This window comes from Beta vulgaris, chromosome 2, assembly GCF_026745355.1.
Source record: "Beta vulgaris subsp. vulgaris cultivar EL10 chromosome 2, EL10.2, whole genome shotgun sequence".
Lineage (NCBI taxonomy): Eukaryota > Viridiplantae > Streptophyta > Magnoliopsida > Caryophyllales > Amaranthaceae > Beta > Beta vulgaris.
The window spans coordinates 38,695,096-38,713,590 of NC_079203.1; the positions used below are offsets into that span (position 1 = coordinate 38,695,096).

General features: G+C 34.4%; 3 protein-coding genes across 3 annotated transcripts; 1 reads left to right on the plus strand and 2 right to left on the minus strand.

Annotated features, from left to right (window-relative positions):
• Window positions 1-1,983: 1,983 nt before the first annotated feature.
• LOC130590508 (uncharacterized) lies at window positions 1,984-3,494 on the minus strand. The gene is made up of 4 exons (XM_057392981.1): window positions 3,214-3,494; window positions 2,705-3,032; window positions 2,124-2,239; window positions 1,984-2,020 (listed from the first exon to the last, which is right to left on the minus strand). The coding sequence occupies exons 1-4, from the start codon at window positions 3,492-3,494 to the stop codon at window positions 1,984-1,986; spliced, it is 762 nt and encodes a 253-aa protein (XP_057248964.1).
• Window positions 3,495-4,627: 1,133 nt separating this feature from the next.
• Window positions 4,628-6,160, minus strand: LOC130590509 (uncharacterized). Its single transcript, XM_057392982.1, has 3 exons — window positions 5,603-6,160; window positions 5,345-5,527; window positions 4,628-5,254 (listed from the first exon to the last, which is right to left on the minus strand). The coding sequence occupies exons 1-3, from the start codon at window positions 6,158-6,160 to the stop codon at window positions 4,628-4,630; spliced, it is 1,368 nt and encodes a 455-aa protein (XP_057248965.1).
• A 3,279-nt stretch (window positions 6,161-9,439) lies between these two features.
• LOC104886716 (gamma-glutamylcyclotransferase 2-1) lies at window positions 9,440-14,277 on the plus strand. The gene is made up of 9 exons (XM_010671200.4): window positions 9,440-9,683; window positions 12,013-12,131; window positions 12,216-12,292; window positions 12,606-12,662; window positions 12,773-12,829; window positions 12,919-12,959; window positions 13,062-13,133; window positions 13,225-13,304; window positions 13,852-14,277. The coding sequence occupies exons 2-9, from the start codon at window positions 12,023-12,025 to the stop codon at window positions 14,025-14,027; spliced, it is 669 nt and encodes a 222-aa protein (XP_010669502.2). The 5' UTR covers window positions 9,440-9,683; window positions 12,013-12,022; the 3' UTR covers window positions 14,028-14,277.
• The last annotated feature ends 4,218 nt before the right edge of the window (window positions 14,278-18,495 follow it).

The window sequence follows — 18,495 nt, forward strand, 5'->3', positions numbered from 1 at the left end:
CGATTCTAATGGATTATGTCACGTGCATAAAGCTTATGAGCTGAATCGGGTTAGATAAAGATTCGTGTACGTACATATGATATTGTGGCTCCATAATATGTAAATACTAGCCTTTTGTGCATGCGATGCGTGCGAGGATACATCTAAATGAATCATGATGGGTTGGCTTGGGTTATTTTTATTTTGAGCAATAAAACTTGTGCAACGCCTGTCTGATTTAATTTAGGAGGATTTTTTATAAAAAAAATATTGCTTGTTAACCAGGAATAGTTGATCCATATACTTATTCGCCACTTAAATTGATGAAGATTAATTTTTCTCCTTTTCTAAATGTTCTCACTTTGAGTTCTAATTATATTTGAAATGAAATTTTAAATTTTACATATACAATCTGATTTTGCATGAAATGGGCATTTTTAATTTTTCTCCTTTTCTAAACTTTAACACTTTGAGTTCAATTATATGTGAAATGAAATTTTAAAATTTTCATACACAATCTGATTTCGCATGAAATGGTTTTCGCAAATTAATGTAATTTTTTTTTCTGAAAATGGATTGTTGCAAAAGTTGTTCGCAAAAAGGTTTGATATTGTTTTGTTTTTCAAAATTTATTTCTGAACATGGATATTTTGCAAAAGTTTTGGGCAAAATTTTATATTGGAAGTTTTAAAAAAAAGAACTAAATGTGTCATAAATGAATCAAATTTCATACACATCTTGTTTTCTGATTTTATATGGAAAATGATTCAAATTTAAGTTTAATTATATAAAGCCCTCTTCAACTAATTGCTATTATCTCCATTTTTCAACTACATAACAGTCGACTAATGTGAAATAACTTTGAAGATTAAAAGAATTATATACCTGTTTGAAAGTTCGCAAATCGCCGATGGACGAATGTGTGATATCACTGTCAAAATCTTATGTTTTTTTCTCAGATTTGTGTTTATAGGTAATATTTATGAGTATGTAATTGTGAATGGTTGAGAACAATGATTTGTAAGTGAATTTTGTGAATGTTTTTGTATGTATTGACGTCCTAGTATATTAGTTTTGCTTGTAAGTTAATTTTTAGTTTTTGTAAAGTTTCTTGATCATTTGAGTGATTTGCGTATTTTTTACAACGTGATTTTCTCAATTCTATGAGTGATTTGTAAAGTTTCCTCATACAAGTGATTTCTGAGTGATTGTTGAAAATTAATTTCCAATGGCTTTGTTTGACCCTCATGTTGGTATTGGATTCCTTTTGTAATTTAGAAAGGGAAGGGGGGCAAAATAGTCAGTTCAAAAGAGGACACCGTTGCTCCCCCCTTCCCTTATGTAATAGAGATATTATACAGAGTAGTATCTAATTAGTATAAGCTTAAGCTACTATGTGGTTATATTTAATTTTATGATTACGTATACTATGAAATTCTTGGTTATCTAACTTTATTAGCTAAGCATTGCACCCACAAACTTCCTAGAAGATGATGAGGGAGTTTAGGGTGTGTTCTCTTTAACTTATAAAATAAGTTTTAGGTCTAATAAGTTCAGTTCAGGTGTAATTAGGTTTGATCAGATCTAACACGACATTCAAAATAAGTTACAATAAGTATCAATCAGGTCTAATAAGTTCAGTTCAGGTTTTTTCAGGTGAAGAGAACACACCCTTAATTGAAATCTTTTGGATGGATTTTGGATTTTTCCTCTCTATTTAAACAATTAACAAAATGGGATAAACAACCTTCGTTTCTAGTAAAACTGGTTTTTCAGCCAAAAGTCAAAATTAAGTTTTGTAGTATTTTTGGTTGGTTTTTGTCTTTTATATATATATTTTTTGGCAATTCAAAGTTGTTATTGATAACCAAAAAAAAAAAACAGGTGCAACCACCATACAACCACCAAGGCTATAGCAACTCTTTAGAGCCCTATCATGACCCTACAAGAGCAGACTAAGTAAGAACAATATCTAGAAAACCACTCAATAGGCTGAGTAGTGAGCTAAACAATGAGAAGTCTCCTAACATCATCAGTGCACCTGCAAGCAACATTAAAGATAATCTGTTTGCAGAGCTCTAGAGTATCAACTTTAGCCCCATTGAACACAATAAAGGTTATTTCTATAAGTCCATATTTTATACAAAGTCTCAGTAAAGAACATAGTGTAAAGCTGAGCTTGAGGGGAATTATTGTGACTTCTATGAGCAACTAGTTGAACTTCATCATCAAAACTTCGTCTACTGTAGGAAATCCCTATCTGCTATAGACAAATCTTTCGCAATGTATGAGCAATTGTGCAGTCAAAGAAAAGATGGAATCTAGTCTCATCTGCATTTTCGCATAGCACACATTGCTTGTTAGGAATGATCCCTAGGAGTAAAGCCTACTCTTAGTTGCCAATCTATCATGTAAAGCTAGCCAAGTGATGAAGATTGCTTTAGGGCTTGAATGTTATTACAAATGATGCGCCTTCAAGTGACTTTACCATGATCCCCTTGCATGCATTTGTATGGTTTCTTAATAGAAAACACCTCTCTCTCTCTCTCTCAAGCATCTGTTGGCCATTGAACTCTTGAAATAAATCCCTGCTGTTTAGGATTTTCTTCATTGACCAAGATAGCCTTTGGGGAATAGGCATTGTGACCACCTATTGTCTCTTAATATAGTAAGCATGACTGATAGCCCAAAAGTGCTTGGCAACAACAACTTTGTTCCACATTACCATATTCTTTATATTCCACCCTCCACAAACTTTCTTAAGACAGATAGTGTCCCAGGCCACATGAGCCTTCTTTGACTTAGCATTAAGCCTAGTCCAAAGAAAATTTCTACACAGGCTTTGGATTTCCTTGATCACCTTTGTTGGAAGGACATAAATCTCGCACCAATACAGTTGGAACCCATGCAACACTAATTTTACTAGTTGCAATCTAGCAGCATAACTCAACTTCTTTACAGCCCAGGATTGAATCCTGCTAACAGTTTTTTCAATGAGAGCTTTACATTCAGCATGATACAGCTTCCTAGTGGTAAGAGGCACCCCAAGGTACCTAAATGGGAAATTACGAAAAGGAAATTCATAATCTGCTGCAGGGAAGCTTTTTCATCTTCAGAAACACCAGCTATGTAAAAGTTACTCTTGTCCAGGTTAGCTTCAATCCCTAAAGCACTAGAAAACTTATTGAAGGCAGCAAAGAGCAATTGCAAGAACTAGAGTCATCTCTAACAAACATAAGCAGATAATCTGCAAACATAAGATGTGTGATTCCTAACTTTTCACATCTAGGATGAAAGTTAAAATTAGGAATATGCTTGAGACTCCCCAATGATCTAAGTAAGTATTCCATTCCAATGGCAAAGAAGAATGGAGAGATGGGGTCTCCTTGCTTGAGTCCCTTTCTTGCTCTAAAAGGCCTGTTGGGAAGGTCATTCACCAATATAGAGTATGAGACTGAGCTAACACAAGCCATGACCCAATTCAAGAATTGAGTAGGGAACCCAATTTCAGCCATAACTGTATTCAAGAATGACTATTCAATGGAGTCATATGCTTTCTTGAGATCCACTTTCACCATGCACCCAGGAAAGACATGTTTAGTTGTATACCCTTTAATCAGCTCAGTGGCAAGTAATATATTATCTGAAATATTCCTCCCAGGCATGTAACTAGATTGAGCTAGATCAACAACTTCACCAATCATGCTGTGCATTTTGCTAGTTAAAATTTTGGCTATAATCTTATATAGGATAGTACAACGGGCTATAGGCCTATGCTCTTTCACATAAATGGGGTTAGCAACTTTAGGAACCAGAATAATTAATGTACAATTGATAGCAAGCAGCATATCACAGTTGTCAAAAAATTGCAAACCAACAACATATTATCATGCTTTATAATGTGCTAGGTTTTCTTAAAGAAAAGGTTATTAAACCCATTTATACATGGTGCTTTGGAGTCAGCTATACCCAGTAATGCATCATCAATTTCTTTGTGAGTAACAGGTTGTACCAGCATAGCAACAACACTAGGACTGATTTAAGGCCCTTTTCTAATCAATGGAAGGTCCACTCCAGGGAGAGCATCAATAGAAGAGCCAAGAAGCTTCTTATAAAATTGCACCACCTCCTTTTGAATGTCCTCAATTTTATAGAGGTGGTCTCGTGAATCAGTGTACAAGATGTCAACATTATTCCTCAAAATTCTTTCTTTCATTGCCTGAAAGAAAAAGATTATTGTCATCACCATGCTTCAACCATTGGATTTTGGATTTTCGCCTAAGAGCAGATTCATCAATCTGTAGATATTTGTTCAGCTGTATCAGCTGCTCTTTCTCTTGCATGGCAAGAGCAGGGGAGTTAGGATCATCCTTAGTAAGGGTCTGGATGTAGCTAACTTCAGCCCTAGTTTTATCAGTCTGTTCATGAAGCTTCACATAATCCCTTTTATGCAACTGTTTTAACTGCACCTTCACTCTCTTCAAGTTATCCCACACCTGCTACATGAGATCGAAATCACCTCTCCTCTCCCATTGATTCTCCACAACAGCCAAAAAGTCATTGTGCTCAGCCATATAGTTGAAAAACTTAAAAGGTCTACCCTGCCTAAGCTTATTATTACCACACCTCAAAACCAAAGGGGAATGATCTAAATGCCAGGGTTCATATATTCCACAGCAAGACTAGGAAACATAGAGAGCCAGCATGAGTTCACAAGACATCTATCAAACCTACTTGCAATTCTTAGGGGTCCCACACCTTTGTTAGACCAAGAAAAGAAGTGCCCACGGGATTTATATTCCCCTAAATCAGAAGTAGCCAGCAGCCTCATGTAATCTCGAGTTTCATAATTATACACAGGATTACCATTGAGCCTATCCCCACAAGCAAGAATAGCATTAAAATCTCCCATAGCACACCAAGGAATAGACATTTGATAGTTAATATTAAGAAGTTCAGGCCACAAAGCTTTCCTATCTTCAATAGTGTGCATGCCATAAACTGCAATTAACCCAATATGAGTGCCAATGCTTTTATCTTTAAGCTCACAATGAATCAACTGTGAACTTTTCTGTAAGAGTTGTAAGACAATACAACTTGGATCGTAGGCAAGCCATATCCTCCCCTTATTTGAACTATCATAATTACTTTCCCATTTCCACTGATTCCCAAACTTCTTATGAATCTTCTCTTTATTCTGAACCCTTACCCTTGTTTCAAGCAATGCAAAACAAGTGACTTTATTAACTCCAATAAACTTCTTTATTTCACCTATCTTTAGAGGATACATTCCAAGCGCATAAGATCATTAACCTGGTGTAATAGTGAATGAGCTAGATCCAACTTCATCCACTACATGAGTTACCACCCCAGGCCCCTTCAACTGTTCTATTTCCTTCCCACTCTGCCCTCTTGTTACTATGTTCCAAGGAGGCCTAGTTTCTGCAACTTCCCTTTCAGATTGCACTACTGCATTATCACTCTCTGGGTGCTTTCTTGCATCAGTGATACTCTCAACTACAGGCTCAGGCTTTTCTGCTAACTTATGCTACTTAATGTGCTTAAGGACAACTGGGATAGACCCGATTGCAACTGCTTGCTGTTAATTAGCAGTTTTAGCCACCCATTTCTGTGTTTGCTTCAGGTTCTCCCACTTTCCCCCTTTTGATACAAAACCTTTCTTAGCACAATCATGGCCTACAAATTGATACTTTTTGCAGAAAGAAGGATCCCACTCAAAACATATCCTCTGTTTAATCATTTTCCCTGACTCTTCTTCAATCAGCACAGTTTTTGGCAAAGGCTTAGTAACATCAACCTCAATAAGCATTCGAGCAAAAGAAATACATTTCTGATGAATAGTACATTCATCAGCAAATAAAGGGACCCCTAACATACTCCTAATGCGACTAAGAGAGTCCACACTCCAATTATTCAAAGACAGGTTTGGCATTGGAACTTCTCCCTGCTTGTCATCATTGCTTTGAACCTCTCTAACCTTCAATATGTTACTCACAACTGGAGTCGCCTCGAACCGATTAGCGTTGAAAGTTGCTTTCATTGCATCAACTATCGAAGCTGTTCCTTTATGCACTTCTGTAACCCTAGTTACTATTACATCGATCAGATTGCAAAGACTGCCTAAATTCGAATCTCCCTTAGCTCCTTTTTCTTGCGTCATATTCTACTACGGTGACGGCGGATTTCTCCGACGGCCTATTAGTGCCTGAAAATAGCTAGCTTGCTACCTAAGCTATCACTCAACACTCATGGAGAGTAAACAACTTTTTTTGAATTGGATTTTTTTTAAAACAATTACTTTAACTATTTGTTGATAGATGACATCATGATTTCAATTTGTTGCTATTTTTTGTCTTTTATATTCCTTTACACTAAGACACCACAACAATTGATTTAAAAACACTTCTGCAATACAACTAATTAATAAGATCAATTGGTCAAACAAGTGAAGAAAAACTGGCAACAACCAATCCCTAGCAACCAATTGCTAAACACCCCTAATATGTGGCATCACGGGGAATCACCACGACATTGGGGGATTCATTGATATATACAAGGTCGGAGCCATGCATGGGATATGAAAGTTAGCTCCACTGAGCTGATCATCATGACTCTTGGTTAGTTAACTAATAATGTTCCAATGGATGTTGCTGAAGTTATGGAAAGCTAAACTTCTTTTAATGTATCAAAATTAATTGAAACTATTACGCCCTCCGTCCCAAAATATAGTTCCCATTTCTATTTTAGGGGTCCCAAAATATAGTTTCCGTTTCCATATTTATTTCCATATTTTTCCGTAATTTGTCTAGAAAAATAGTGTCACGTCATTTATTTACTTCTTGAATTTTGTTTTTTCCTTTGTTTATTCAACCAAAATGTTACAATACAACTAATGCTCTTTCACCAATTACTCTCCATTCTCTCTCCTAATTAAAATTATTTTTTCCCACACAACATTTATTTAAATGAACAAAAAAATCTTTACTATCCCTCTTAGATTATTCTACTTGCATAAATTACCGTGAAAAAAGGAAAATGAGAACTATATTTTGGGACGGAGGGAGTACATCATATTACATGTGCTTTTATTTTATTAATATAAAATAATTTGGTTTCCTCTTTTCCCTTGAGTATTCCCTTTGTTGCTATTAATATATTTAATCATGTATATATTTTATAATCATAAAAAATTGACATTTCAAAATTAGTGTTTTCCATCTTAGAATTAGGTGCAATTTACTAATACTAACTCATTCTTTTCTATTAAAGAAGTACTTGATTTTACCAATGATGTCTTGGCCTAGTGGTCAAGATTGAGGTGCTGTGAACGATAGGTCACATGTTCGAATCCCCCCTCCCCTTGTTTGTACTTTGTACTGCCTTCGTGGCTCATATGGATAAAAAAAAGTACTTGATTTGATCATCTTATTAAATATAATTTAAATGTGTAAAGTTTCTTTATTTATTTTTGTTTGTAACCGTTTCCAAATATATTTGAGTATTAATTAAATATATATTTTTAGTTGTATATACATATTTATATGATATTGTCATATTATTATCTTGGACATAAGACACTATTCCTTTTTAATGTAAAATGAATTGTACATATTCTTTTGAAGAGATAGATAAATATTAGAAATAGGCTTCAAAATGGTTGAGGGAGCTGAATTCTCATGATATATAACATGATGTTAGAGATAATTTGTATTTAAGTTATTTTGTATTTGAACTAAATTGTAACCTTTAATAAATTACCAATAACGGCACATACAATATCTTAGTTTCGGAGTGTTAGTGACAGATTATGAGATTGATAACTAGTTTGTAGGGTCAAACTAAACCCCGCTTAATGACATTTTTCATTTATTAATATTTTACTTTAAAATGATAACAATAAGTATGACTTGGTTTGCTTAAGACTTTAATATATGAGTTTGAAGTCACATGATCAAATCTTATACGAAACATCTATTTTTTTTATTGTATATTAATTACATGGATTTCAAAATATTAATCGAGAGCCCTACGTGGCACCATTCCTTGTTAAAATATATCTCTATTATACGAGTGAAGGGGTGGAGGAAGATGGTGTCCTCTCATAAAAAGTCTAATATATGCTTAATGAAATTAAATTGTCATATAAATCTTTTCTTCTTCCTACTTGCCATATATATTGAACAAGTTGATAATGGGATTGAATTTGAAATTTCAATTAAATATTAAATTAAGGAGAATGATTTCCTCTTATTACTTACGTGTGAAAAAATTTATTCAAAAATTGAATTGATAATATAACTTGATTGACACGATTAGAAATGAAAAATATTAAAACTTGAATTTCATATTAATAATTATACTCATAATATTTTAAAACCTAAATGATGATTATTCTTTGCTTATTTATATTATATAAATTAAACTCTTTTCGACAATTGAACCTGATACATAAACTCTTCCACTTTATTTGAGCACAAACTTTCTTCTAATGTATATTTCTTTCTTTTGATAATATATTTGAACAATGATGAACAAATAACTAATAAAACCAATGAAATATTGATTTAAGAAAAATATAGTAAAAAGTTAACAATAATTATAAATGTATTTTCGAATCAAATTTTATATAACACTGATGAATAACTAATTGAGAATAAACAAAAAAACATTATTAGAACGTGCACACTATGCGTGCAAAAAATGCTAAAATTACGGCTTATATTTTTTGAGTACAAAGTACAAAGAAGGGGAGGGGGAATTCGAACCTGTGACTTATCGTTCACAGCACCTCAATCTTAACCACGAGGCCAAGACATCCTTGGTTTTTGAGTGTCAACGTGCTATCACTTGTTTCAAATTTCAATGTAAGTCCCTCCACTAATTGTCAATTAGAGAAAATATACAAAAAAGAATTATCTCCTCCATATATGTAACCTATTTTCACATCGTTATCTATACTTTCTTAATTCCTATCATTTCTATATAAAAAAAAAGTAAATACAACGTGTGCATGAATCAATTTGACATAATTACACATTAAGTCAACAATTCTTTCCTTAAAAAGCACTCCATGCAAAATGTATCTAGATTGATTTACATCTATATACATCAAAATCTTATACCCCCCTTCCCCCCAATTTTCATTTCTATAAATTCACAAACTATAAATGTAACATTTTTTTAAAGAAAATACAAATCAATGTTCTTTTTCACAAGAGCTAACAAATGAACCTAGACATCTTTAAAAATAATACTCCAATCTCACCAGAATCATTTACTCTTTCCTATGCACTAATGCACATTACATTAGTGGTAAAAACAATTAAACTACCATATCATACAATCATATACGTGGCTCAAAAAATTTACTTATTTTTTTTTCTTCTATTAAAATATCTTCACAAAAAGATTCTTGCAAATATAAATAGTGAGTTACCCCTTCCGTATTTCCTCCCTCTCAGAATTCAGAAAAAATCGCCATTGCTGTGTAGTTGAGTTTTTAAGAGAGAGAAAGGGGGAAATCTTCATTTTTAGAGAGAGAAATTAGGGTTTTCCATTTCTCTTTTACACACTCTCTCTCTTTCTCTCTCCAACTGTTTCCTAATTCGCCGCGATCGGATTGTTAATTTGTGTTCGATTTATCATTCCAATTTGATCGCATTGTGTTTCTCAGCTTATATCAGGTATTTTTATCATTTTTTTTTTTTTTGCTTTTTTCTGAATTTATGAATTTGAAATTTTGATGCTTAATATTAGTTTCTAATTAAAAGGATTTAAATCAAGAATTCAAAATCTTTGCTTTTTTTTAATCTTTTTTCTTTGTCGTTGATCGGTTGTTATTTTTCTAGGTTTTGCGAAAGATTGATGATTTTTGTATGATTTTAATGAATGTTTGTTCTTAATTTAATCATACACCATTGTTTATTTTGCGAAATGGCTGGTAAATTGACTCATCGAATCACATTAAACCACCAATATAATACTGCTTCCTTTTCCGGCTATTCGGTGGTTGTTCACTGTATTGTGGGTCAAACCCTATTATACCTTTTCTTCTAGTTGGTTTACAAAAAACCAGTCTTATCCTATTATTTGAGCTAACGCGGTCACTTCAGAAGTAGCGTAAACAAAAAATGATCCCATTAGAATATGGTAATTTCACTTTTATTATTTGCTACATTGTTGTTTTGGGCCACTAACTTTAACCTGTTATTTTGATTCTTTTATAAGTGAATATATAGTCATGTTTGACTATTATTTTGATTCTTTTATAGGTGAATATATAGTCATATGTGGTGTTGTTAGATTCGTTTTGACGTGTAGATTCATAATATTACATTTATATAATGTTTACTTAGATAAAATAAGAGGTATTAAGGATTAAATAATGCCTTAAAAATCATGCATACAATAATGCAGTAAATAAAAAAACAGAGGGAGTATAGATTGTCGTTCTAGTTGGTCTGTGAAAGGTGGTATTATCTTATTATTTGAGGTCACTTAAAAAGTACAGTAAACAAGAAGTGATCTTGTCAAAATAAATAGTGAGATTATCTGATTATGTTATGAATTGTAAGAAAGTCTCATTTGTGAATGATATCTTTTTCTTCTGTTAATAGTAGTCTGGAATTTTTCTGCCATTAAGACAAAAGGGTTGTTGAATATTTGACCCCTCAGAATCAAATAAATTGTTTTCTATTTGAAGTCATGTGACCAACTTTTGCTAGTTGCATAACCACATGTGAATTTGTAGTTTTGCTAATCTTAGGGATAAGATTGTTTCTAGGTAATCAGGTTGTGTTTAACTAAGATATAGCTTTTTGTCAAGCACTTTTACACTGAGAAAAAAAAAAGAGTAGAATTTGTCACTAAAATTAGTTTAGTATTGACTCTTGATAGCAATTTGTATTACTCACCGAATCTTGATGTTGTGTGAGGACACTTTTGCAACGGCTATAATTTTAATGTAGCTATTGGATTGGTTTTGATTGCTTTATTCTATATGGTTAAAGTAGAGCTTTAATCATATTTGTAAAATGTTTCCCATATTTGGAGAATTATATACTACCAATATTATCTCTTTGATGTTGAAAATTACTCTTTGATGATGGGGTTGATTTGTGCCTTTTTTTCATTTATTAATTGATTTTTGTTTGTCTATCCATGATTTTGCGAGTTTGGAGTCAAATGCTGTTCTGGGTGAGATTCAGATTGTATTTGCTCTGATAGTTTGAATGATTGATAAGAAGTTGAAAGGTTAAATAATTTGAGGATCAGATAAACGAGAATAATATATTTGTTTTCAGCTTTCTTTTGATACTTTATAAAGCATCTAGAGAATCAAAAAATTGTGGAATGAAGGGGTATCAAACAAATTTACAATGTTACTTGGTAATTCAGTAAATATAAGTTTGGTTCATTTTTGGAATAAAAGTATTTGTTTGTGTGGCCATAAGGTCGAATATTGCCCCCCTTTTGTTTCTTGTTATTGGGAGCTGTCTTTTTCTGGTGGTGGAAAGATAAACGCGAATTTTTAGCTTTTGTATCTTGAGGGACGGTGGATGGTGGGGGCAGGGAGGAGGGATGTGTCTACTGTAGCACTCCCTTAGACAAAGGGAATTTTAGGGACTATATAACATGGCATAGAATATAATTTTGCAAAATTATAATTTTAACCAAAGCAATAAGCATGTGCAAAATGAGATGTGTCTAATGGGTTTCATGTATTTTGGTCCATTTAATTTGACCCTTCAATCCTGGTTTGGTTATTTTGAATTTGTCTTGTTGACACGGCAAAGCCAACTCACTTTGACACCTTTATACAACTGTTTGCTTATATATCTTTGTCAATTATTTTAGTTGGTGCATAAATTGTTTGGCAACTCCTCTTCCCTTCATCCTACCTGACCCACAGTTTCCTTCCCTGCAAATCTGAAAAGGAATAGGAAGCTTAGATTCCACATTCATTCTGGTTGTCTACTTTTTAGTAATTAAGTTACGTGTACCTTTTCTCAGATCCTCAGCCATGGTGTTCTGGATTTTTGGCTATGGTTCATTGGTGTGGAACCCAGGTTTTGAGTACGATGAGAAAGTGATTGGTTACATCAAGGACTACAAACGAGTTTTTGATCTTGGTAAGATGTTTATTGTTCTTCTGGGAAATTTTTGAGGTATATATGCTATCGGATTGTAATAACAAGATTGCATATGTCTCGCAGCATGCATTGACCATAGGGGTACACCGGAACATCCAGCCAGAACTTGTACTTTGGAATACAGCGAAGGATCTCTATGTGTAAGTAGATTCTGAAACTATCATTTTAATCCTTTGTGAGGGCACTGGTGTTCTTTTAGTATCTTGTGAAGACTGAAAATACAGCCCATTTACACTGTTGTACCGTATTGATTTTTAAATGACCTTTTTACAGTTGTGGTTCATAGTTTCATGGTTCATTAGGAGTATATGCTCTCTGATTAAACCACTTACTTGAACAATGATTCTGTGTCCTGCATCTTTGTCATACTAAGGCTCACAGTTGTTTTGAACAATCGCTCGAGATTTATTAATGTGCAGCTCATTTGATTATAATTTTTGTTCTCTCGTTCAGTGGGGTGCTGCCTATTGTGTTAAAGGAGGTCCTGAAATAGAATCAGCAGCAATGCAGGTAATTTCCTTCTTATTGATACCATGTACATGTAGCTTTGTGGAATACTCTAGATTGTTCTTCAATGTAAGATGTGTTTGTACTGATTAGTATGCTATTCTTATTTGCAGTATTTGGAGCGAAGGGAGTGTGAATATGATCACAAGATAACTGTTGATTTCTACAAGGTAAGAGACAACTGTATGCCATTTTGGTGGATTGCTTCTACATAGATCTTGGACTTTGTTCTGATGTGTTGAGAGTTCTGCAATTTCAGGAAGGGGAGGATCTCGAACCTCTAGTCACTGAAGTGATTGTGTAAGTTGCTGTTCTCATGGACTATTCAGCATTACTTCTTTAATTTATAACAAATAATCTACGCTTCCTCTGAATCCTTATAAATTTTCTTATGTTTTGCAGCTTCATGTCCACTCCTGATACAGTATCAAACAAATACTATCTGGGGCCAGCCCCAATGGATAAAATGGCCTGGTGAGAAACCATAACCTTTTCTCTTCTACAATATGAAGTGGCTGGTTTGCTTCTCTTCATGTGCTGATGAGGTGTTAAATATACAATGTAGGCAAATTGCAACTGCTCTTGGACCATGTGGTAACAACCGGGAGTATCTTTTCTTGCTTGAAAAGGCCCTGCGTGATATAGGTAAGGTCCTTCTTCTATTGCTATAATGGTACTGCTGCATTGCTATTCGGACCACCAATGTGGCAACCCCCATATGTAAGGTGTTCAGTTCCCTAAAAAAGCATATAGATATTGTTACTTACGGTGACATTTTGTGCATACTTTGCACTTCCATGAAACTTTGGTAGACATATGCTTACATGTGAATATGCACGCCTTTGCAAACACTTGTTTACAACTAGAGACAAATGGGTAAATGAAATTACACGTGTGTATATTCGCATGCTGCAGACAAGTCCTTTCTTTTTATCCTCTTTCTGAAAGAGTTAAGACACCAATTTTTCCTTCCTCACACGCAACTCCATATTTGTCGGGGACCGGGATTACCTGTCCATATTTGTCCAGGGACCGGGATGATCTGTCCATGTTTGTCCAGGGGACCGGGATGGACTGTCCATATTTGTATGCTTGGATGTTGTGACTTGTTTTGTTCTTGAACTGTAGCTTTTGTATCTATGTAATGTGTTGTTTTGCCCAAGCTCTTAACTGAATTTGGTTTCTTGGACAGATCACGAAGATGATTATGTGATTGAGCTAGCCAATGAGGTGAGAAATGTACTTGACGTTGTGAAGGGAGCAACGATGGAGAAAAAGCTCATTGCGACACCACATGTCACTGTTAAAGATAACATTCCATCTCTTCAGCATCTTCCTCGCCAAGAAGCTGTAGCAATGGACTCATAAGTTATAACATCTACGGAGAGAATGTTAGTCGTAGGAAGAAAAAAGCGCCCTAACAGCAGTTTTCTGTATGCCCTCTTAATCTCCTTTGACTGATTGTAGGCAGAGAGTATTACTTGATACAAGAAACCCTAACATGGAAGAGAGATATTAGTGGCCTGGATGTACGTCAGCTTATTTACCCCATTGCTTTGACTAAAATGAAGCAATTATGTAAGATGATTATTGACAAGGAAGTAACTGTTAAATTATACTTGTATGCTGTTTCACCCTTCACCCCATAATTTGGATCCATGACTAATATGAGTTTGGTATAACTCACTAATATCAATGTTGTACGGAAACGAAATGTTGAATTATCTTGATTTCTATGCTGTTTTGTTTTCACTAGGAATTCAATTCCCTCTCTCATGCATTATGAATGCTATTTTACAAGGAACCTTTCCTCATTAGGAGTACCTCTCTTCTCTTAATTTACTAATATCTTTGGCACTCTTTCTCCTTATGACTACTAGGCTTACTCTAAGACTTTGAGTTGTATTAATGCATCTTAAAAGGAAATGGTTATTATTAGGTAGGGGTTCATACGACAACCGAGTCAAACCATTTATCAAGTATTATGAGTCTAGCTATATAGCTAGATATACTAATGTTCAACTTCGCATTACTCACATATCGTTGCATAAAGATGATTGTTAACTTCTTTTGTCATCGTTGATGTCAAAGTAGCACTAGTAGGCGCATGATGACCGCTAAAAAATGCTAATATGGAAGCAAGAATTAGAAGAATATCCACTAAGAAATTGAAAGAACTCTTGAAAGAAATATAAATACGTTTTGCCACCTATTCTCAAAATTTAAACGATCAAACTGGTATCTTATTTTAGGCGCGTTAGTTTTGACAGCACAATTTACAAGATTATATTTAAGTGTATGATCAAAAGACTCAAGTTGGTGATGCATGAACTTGTAGGAGAATTTCAAAATGCATTCATGCAAGGTAGACTAATGTATGACACATGCCTTATTAGCTCATGAGACTATCCAATAGAACATACATTAAAAAACAAGGAATTTAGTTTAAGATGTATTGAAAATTGACATAAACAAAAGTTATCATAGGGCATGACAACATTTAAGATTTACTAAAGTAGTATATGCGTTCTGAAAGTCACCTATTAATCCATCATGGTTATTGGAATCTCGTCTGTAACTATAAAATCCCTAGTCGGGAATAAAAGAAAGGAATTGAGTTTACCTTGTTCATACTTTGCATTGAATAATTGTCTAGGCGTCTGCTATCTATGTAGAAGGAAAGCAATATTATCGAAATTCGATTAAGTAGTCTAAAATATCTCCAACCTCTTCTTCGCAGATGATACACCCATGTTTAGTAAAGCCAACCCTAATTCACGTCAAGTGAGATCGTGAGTTTTGAGTAGGGATGGCAATGGGGCGGGTCTGGGTCGGGTCCACCTGGACCCAGACCCATTTATTTTCCACAGACCCAGACCCGCCCCAGATCCGTTGGGTCTAGATTTTTCAGACCCAGACCCGGATCCACTGGGTTTAGCGGGTCCATGGGTCCTTACTGGGTCCTAAATGGGTCTTAGTTTTATGTTTTCATCATATTTTTGAATATATGTAAATAAAAAATTTCGCGCTAATATATATATGTGCTTGTATCCCTGGTTAAAGCATTCTCTAAATAAAATTTTAAGAATTAACTCATAAAATATTAAAATGTTACAACATATAAAGTTACATGTCTTAGTGGAGTTATAACACTAACGAGTTCACAAAATCAAAACTCATAAAATGTTAGACTTTAGGTAAAAAAAAAAATTATAATATGTAAATGGGTCCGTGGGGCGGGTCTGGGTCTAGCATATGTGGACCCAGACCCAGACCCGACCCATGCTCTTTGGGACCCGGACCCGACCCGGACCCATTGGGTCTAAAATTTTTGGACCCAGACCCTTATAAATGGGTCGGGTCCTAGCGGGTCTGGGTCGGGTCCGGGACCCATTGCCATCCCTAGTTTTGAGAAACATATAATGTCCCCTCTAGCCCCAACACTCTATCGACCTTATATCAAATTCATGGGAAAAATCATTGAGGGTTAAAAGCTGCTTGTAGGCAGCCAATCAAAGTGGATAGAATATTATGCTTCGAAATTGACCCACTCAATAAGAATGCAAATTAATTGACCTCTTGGTTATTTGCCAACTTGTTATTAGTAAGGAAACCTTATTAATTGACTGTATCCTACTCATATTGGCATCCATGTAATGGCCTCTTATTCAAAATTAATCCACAACAAAAACCTTGTTAACTGTATTGTGATTCTCGTGTGCATCCTTGGCAAACAAGAATCTCAATTACTTAAGAGAAGGCCAAAATCTGCAAATTATTAGACAAAAGGGGATCTTGATTGTAAAAACCAAATCACTCAAAATTGGCTTTTATGCTCAAACAAGCACAGTCTGTGCATAATAACCCAGTTTTGATAGTAAGCCATGTAAGCTATACAAAAAATGATTTTGATTAGTACACATACAGGGCAATTGTATCGTGATTCTCGTGTGCATCTTCTGCAAACAAGAATCTCAATTACTTAAGAGAAGGCCAAAATCTGCAAATTATTAGGCAAAAGGGGATCTTGATTGTAAAAACCAGATCACTCAAATTTGGCTTTCGTGTTCAAACAAGCATTGTGCATGTCATGATAACCTAGTTTTGATAGTAAGGCATATCTATACTAATATATTAAAAAGCGTGCGTAAATCAGGAACGGTACCACGTGGCGCTTTCTCTAAGGAGTTTTTGATCATGTAATCCATGTACAATAAAAAAAATTAGAAATTGCATAGCATAGGTTTTGATCCCGTGACCTCAAGTTCATGTACTAAAGTTTTAACCACTAGACTAAGTAGTATTTAGTGCTATTATATCAAAGTACAATATTAATAAATGAAAATTTTCTTACCTGGGGCATAGCCCGGACCTAATAACTAATTAGCAATACAAAAAGATGATTATTGTGATTACATAGAGGTCAATTGTATCGTGATTCTCGTGTGCATCTTCTGCAAATAAAAATCTCAATTACTTAAAAAGAATGCCAAAATCTGCATTTTATTAGTCAAAAGGGGATCTTAATTGTAAAAACCAAATCACTCAAATTTGGCTTTCGTGTTAAAACAAGCACAATGGGTGCATGATAACCTAGTTTTAATAGTAAGCAAGGTTAGTTTTACAAAAAGATGATTATGATTATAACACATAGAGGTAAACTGTATCGTGATTCTCGTGTGCATTCTCTACAAACAAGAATCTCAATTACTTTAGAGAAGGCTAAAATTTGCAAATTATAAGGCAAGAGGGGATCTCGATTATAAAAACCAAATAACTCAAATTTGGCTTTCGTGTTAAAACAAGCACAATGTGTGCACAATAACCCAGTTTTGATCGTAAGCAAGGTTAGTTACAAAAAGATGATTGTGATTAAAACACATAGAGGTCAACGATTGAGATTGGCAACAAGGGTGCCAGAAGCCCGAGTAGGTGCCTCAAAGCGATGAGATTAGGCCTTGTAAACAAAATTAGTAACAGGAGATGCACATGTATTCTACAAGTATTTTGGTTAGAAGAGACAATGATCAACTTCAAACAACCATAAGGTCATGATATTAAGCTAACATATATTGGATCTCGTGGTAGATAAAAGATATTATTAACCATAGAACCAATAGGTACATCCTAGTGATACATGTTCTTGAAGAGGGGTAAATATGATGGGTATATATGTAATTGGACTATAAATGGTGTGCTCTTTTTTAAGTCTAGGGTAATAGTAACATGGTTGTTAAATGCAACCTCACTTTACTACAACAACCCAGTAAAATACCTAAGATACCCGTCATAACACTATTCACCATTCATCCATTTCTGCCTACTTTCTCCCTTTATCATTTCTCTGACTTTTTTCTAGGGTGGTACCAATTCAATTTCTAAGAATTTCTCCATTTTCGAGTGATTTCTCCATAACAACACAGCAAATTCAGTGATTTCTCTTCCAATTCTTCTTTTTCGTGGTTTCAAAACAACAAACAGCAAATCGCGAGTTATAATTTGGAAGAAAACTACAAAAATTATTGAAGGTTCGAATTTACTGTTTCGTGCACTCTACACGAAACTGAATAGACTGTTTCGTGCAATCTGCATGAAACAGAGTAGATTATTTCGTGCAATCTATAGGAAACAGAATAGACTATTTCGTGCAATGTGCATGAAACATAATAGACTGTTTCGTACAGATTGAACGAAGCAGTCTATTTTGTTTCATGCAGATTGCACGAAATAAGGCAAATCGATACATAATAATTGACCGACAATGCATAATGACGAAAAAAATGAACAACATACATCGGATTGAAATTCGCTTGAGTTAAAATTATCGTCTATTGAG

What these genes read in the sequence shown, in the direction of transcription:
- LOC130590508 (XM_057392981.1), bottom strand. Translation starts at nt 3,494, where the DNA reads ATGGCTGAAATTGGGTTCCCTACTCAATTCTTGAATTGGGTCATGGCT. An exon ending in GGTGGAATATAAAGAATATG is followed by an intron (nt 2,240 to 2,704) that starts GTAATGTGGAAC and finishes TGTCTATAGCAG; the next exon opens with ATAGGGATTTCCTACAGTAG. An exon ending in ATGTTCTTTACTGAGACTTT is followed by an intron (nt 2,021 to 2,123) that starts GTATAAAATATG and finishes TGTTGCTTGCAG; the next exon opens with GTGCACTGATGATGTTAGGA.
- LOC130590509 (XM_057392982.1), bottom strand. Translation starts at nt 6,160, where the DNA reads ATGACGCAAGAAAAAGGAGCTAAGGGAGATTCGAATTTAGGCAGTCTT. An exon ending in TGAAGCAAACACAGAAATGG is followed by an intron (nt 5,528 to 5,602) that starts GTGGCTAAAACT and finishes CACATTAAGTAG; the next exon opens with CATAAGTTAGCAGAAAAGCC. An exon ending in AGTTGAAGGGGCCTGGGGTG is followed by an intron (nt 5,255 to 5,344) that starts GTAACTCATGTA and finishes TATCCTCTAAAG; the next exon opens with ATAGGTGAAATAAAGAAGTT.
- LOC104886716 (XM_010671200.4), top strand. Translation starts at nt 12,023, where the DNA reads ATGGTGTTCTGGATTTTTGGCTATGGTTCATTGGTGTGGAACCCAGGT. An exon ending in CAAACGAGTTTTTGATCTTG is followed by an intron (nt 12,132 to 12,215) that starts GTAAGATGTTTA and finishes TATGTCTCGCAG; the next exon opens with CATGCATTGACCATAGGGGT. An exon ending in ACAGCGAAGGATCTCTATGT is followed by an intron (nt 12,293 to 12,605) that starts GTAAGTAGATTC and finishes TCTCTCGTTCAG; the next exon opens with TGGGGTGCTGCCTATTGTGT.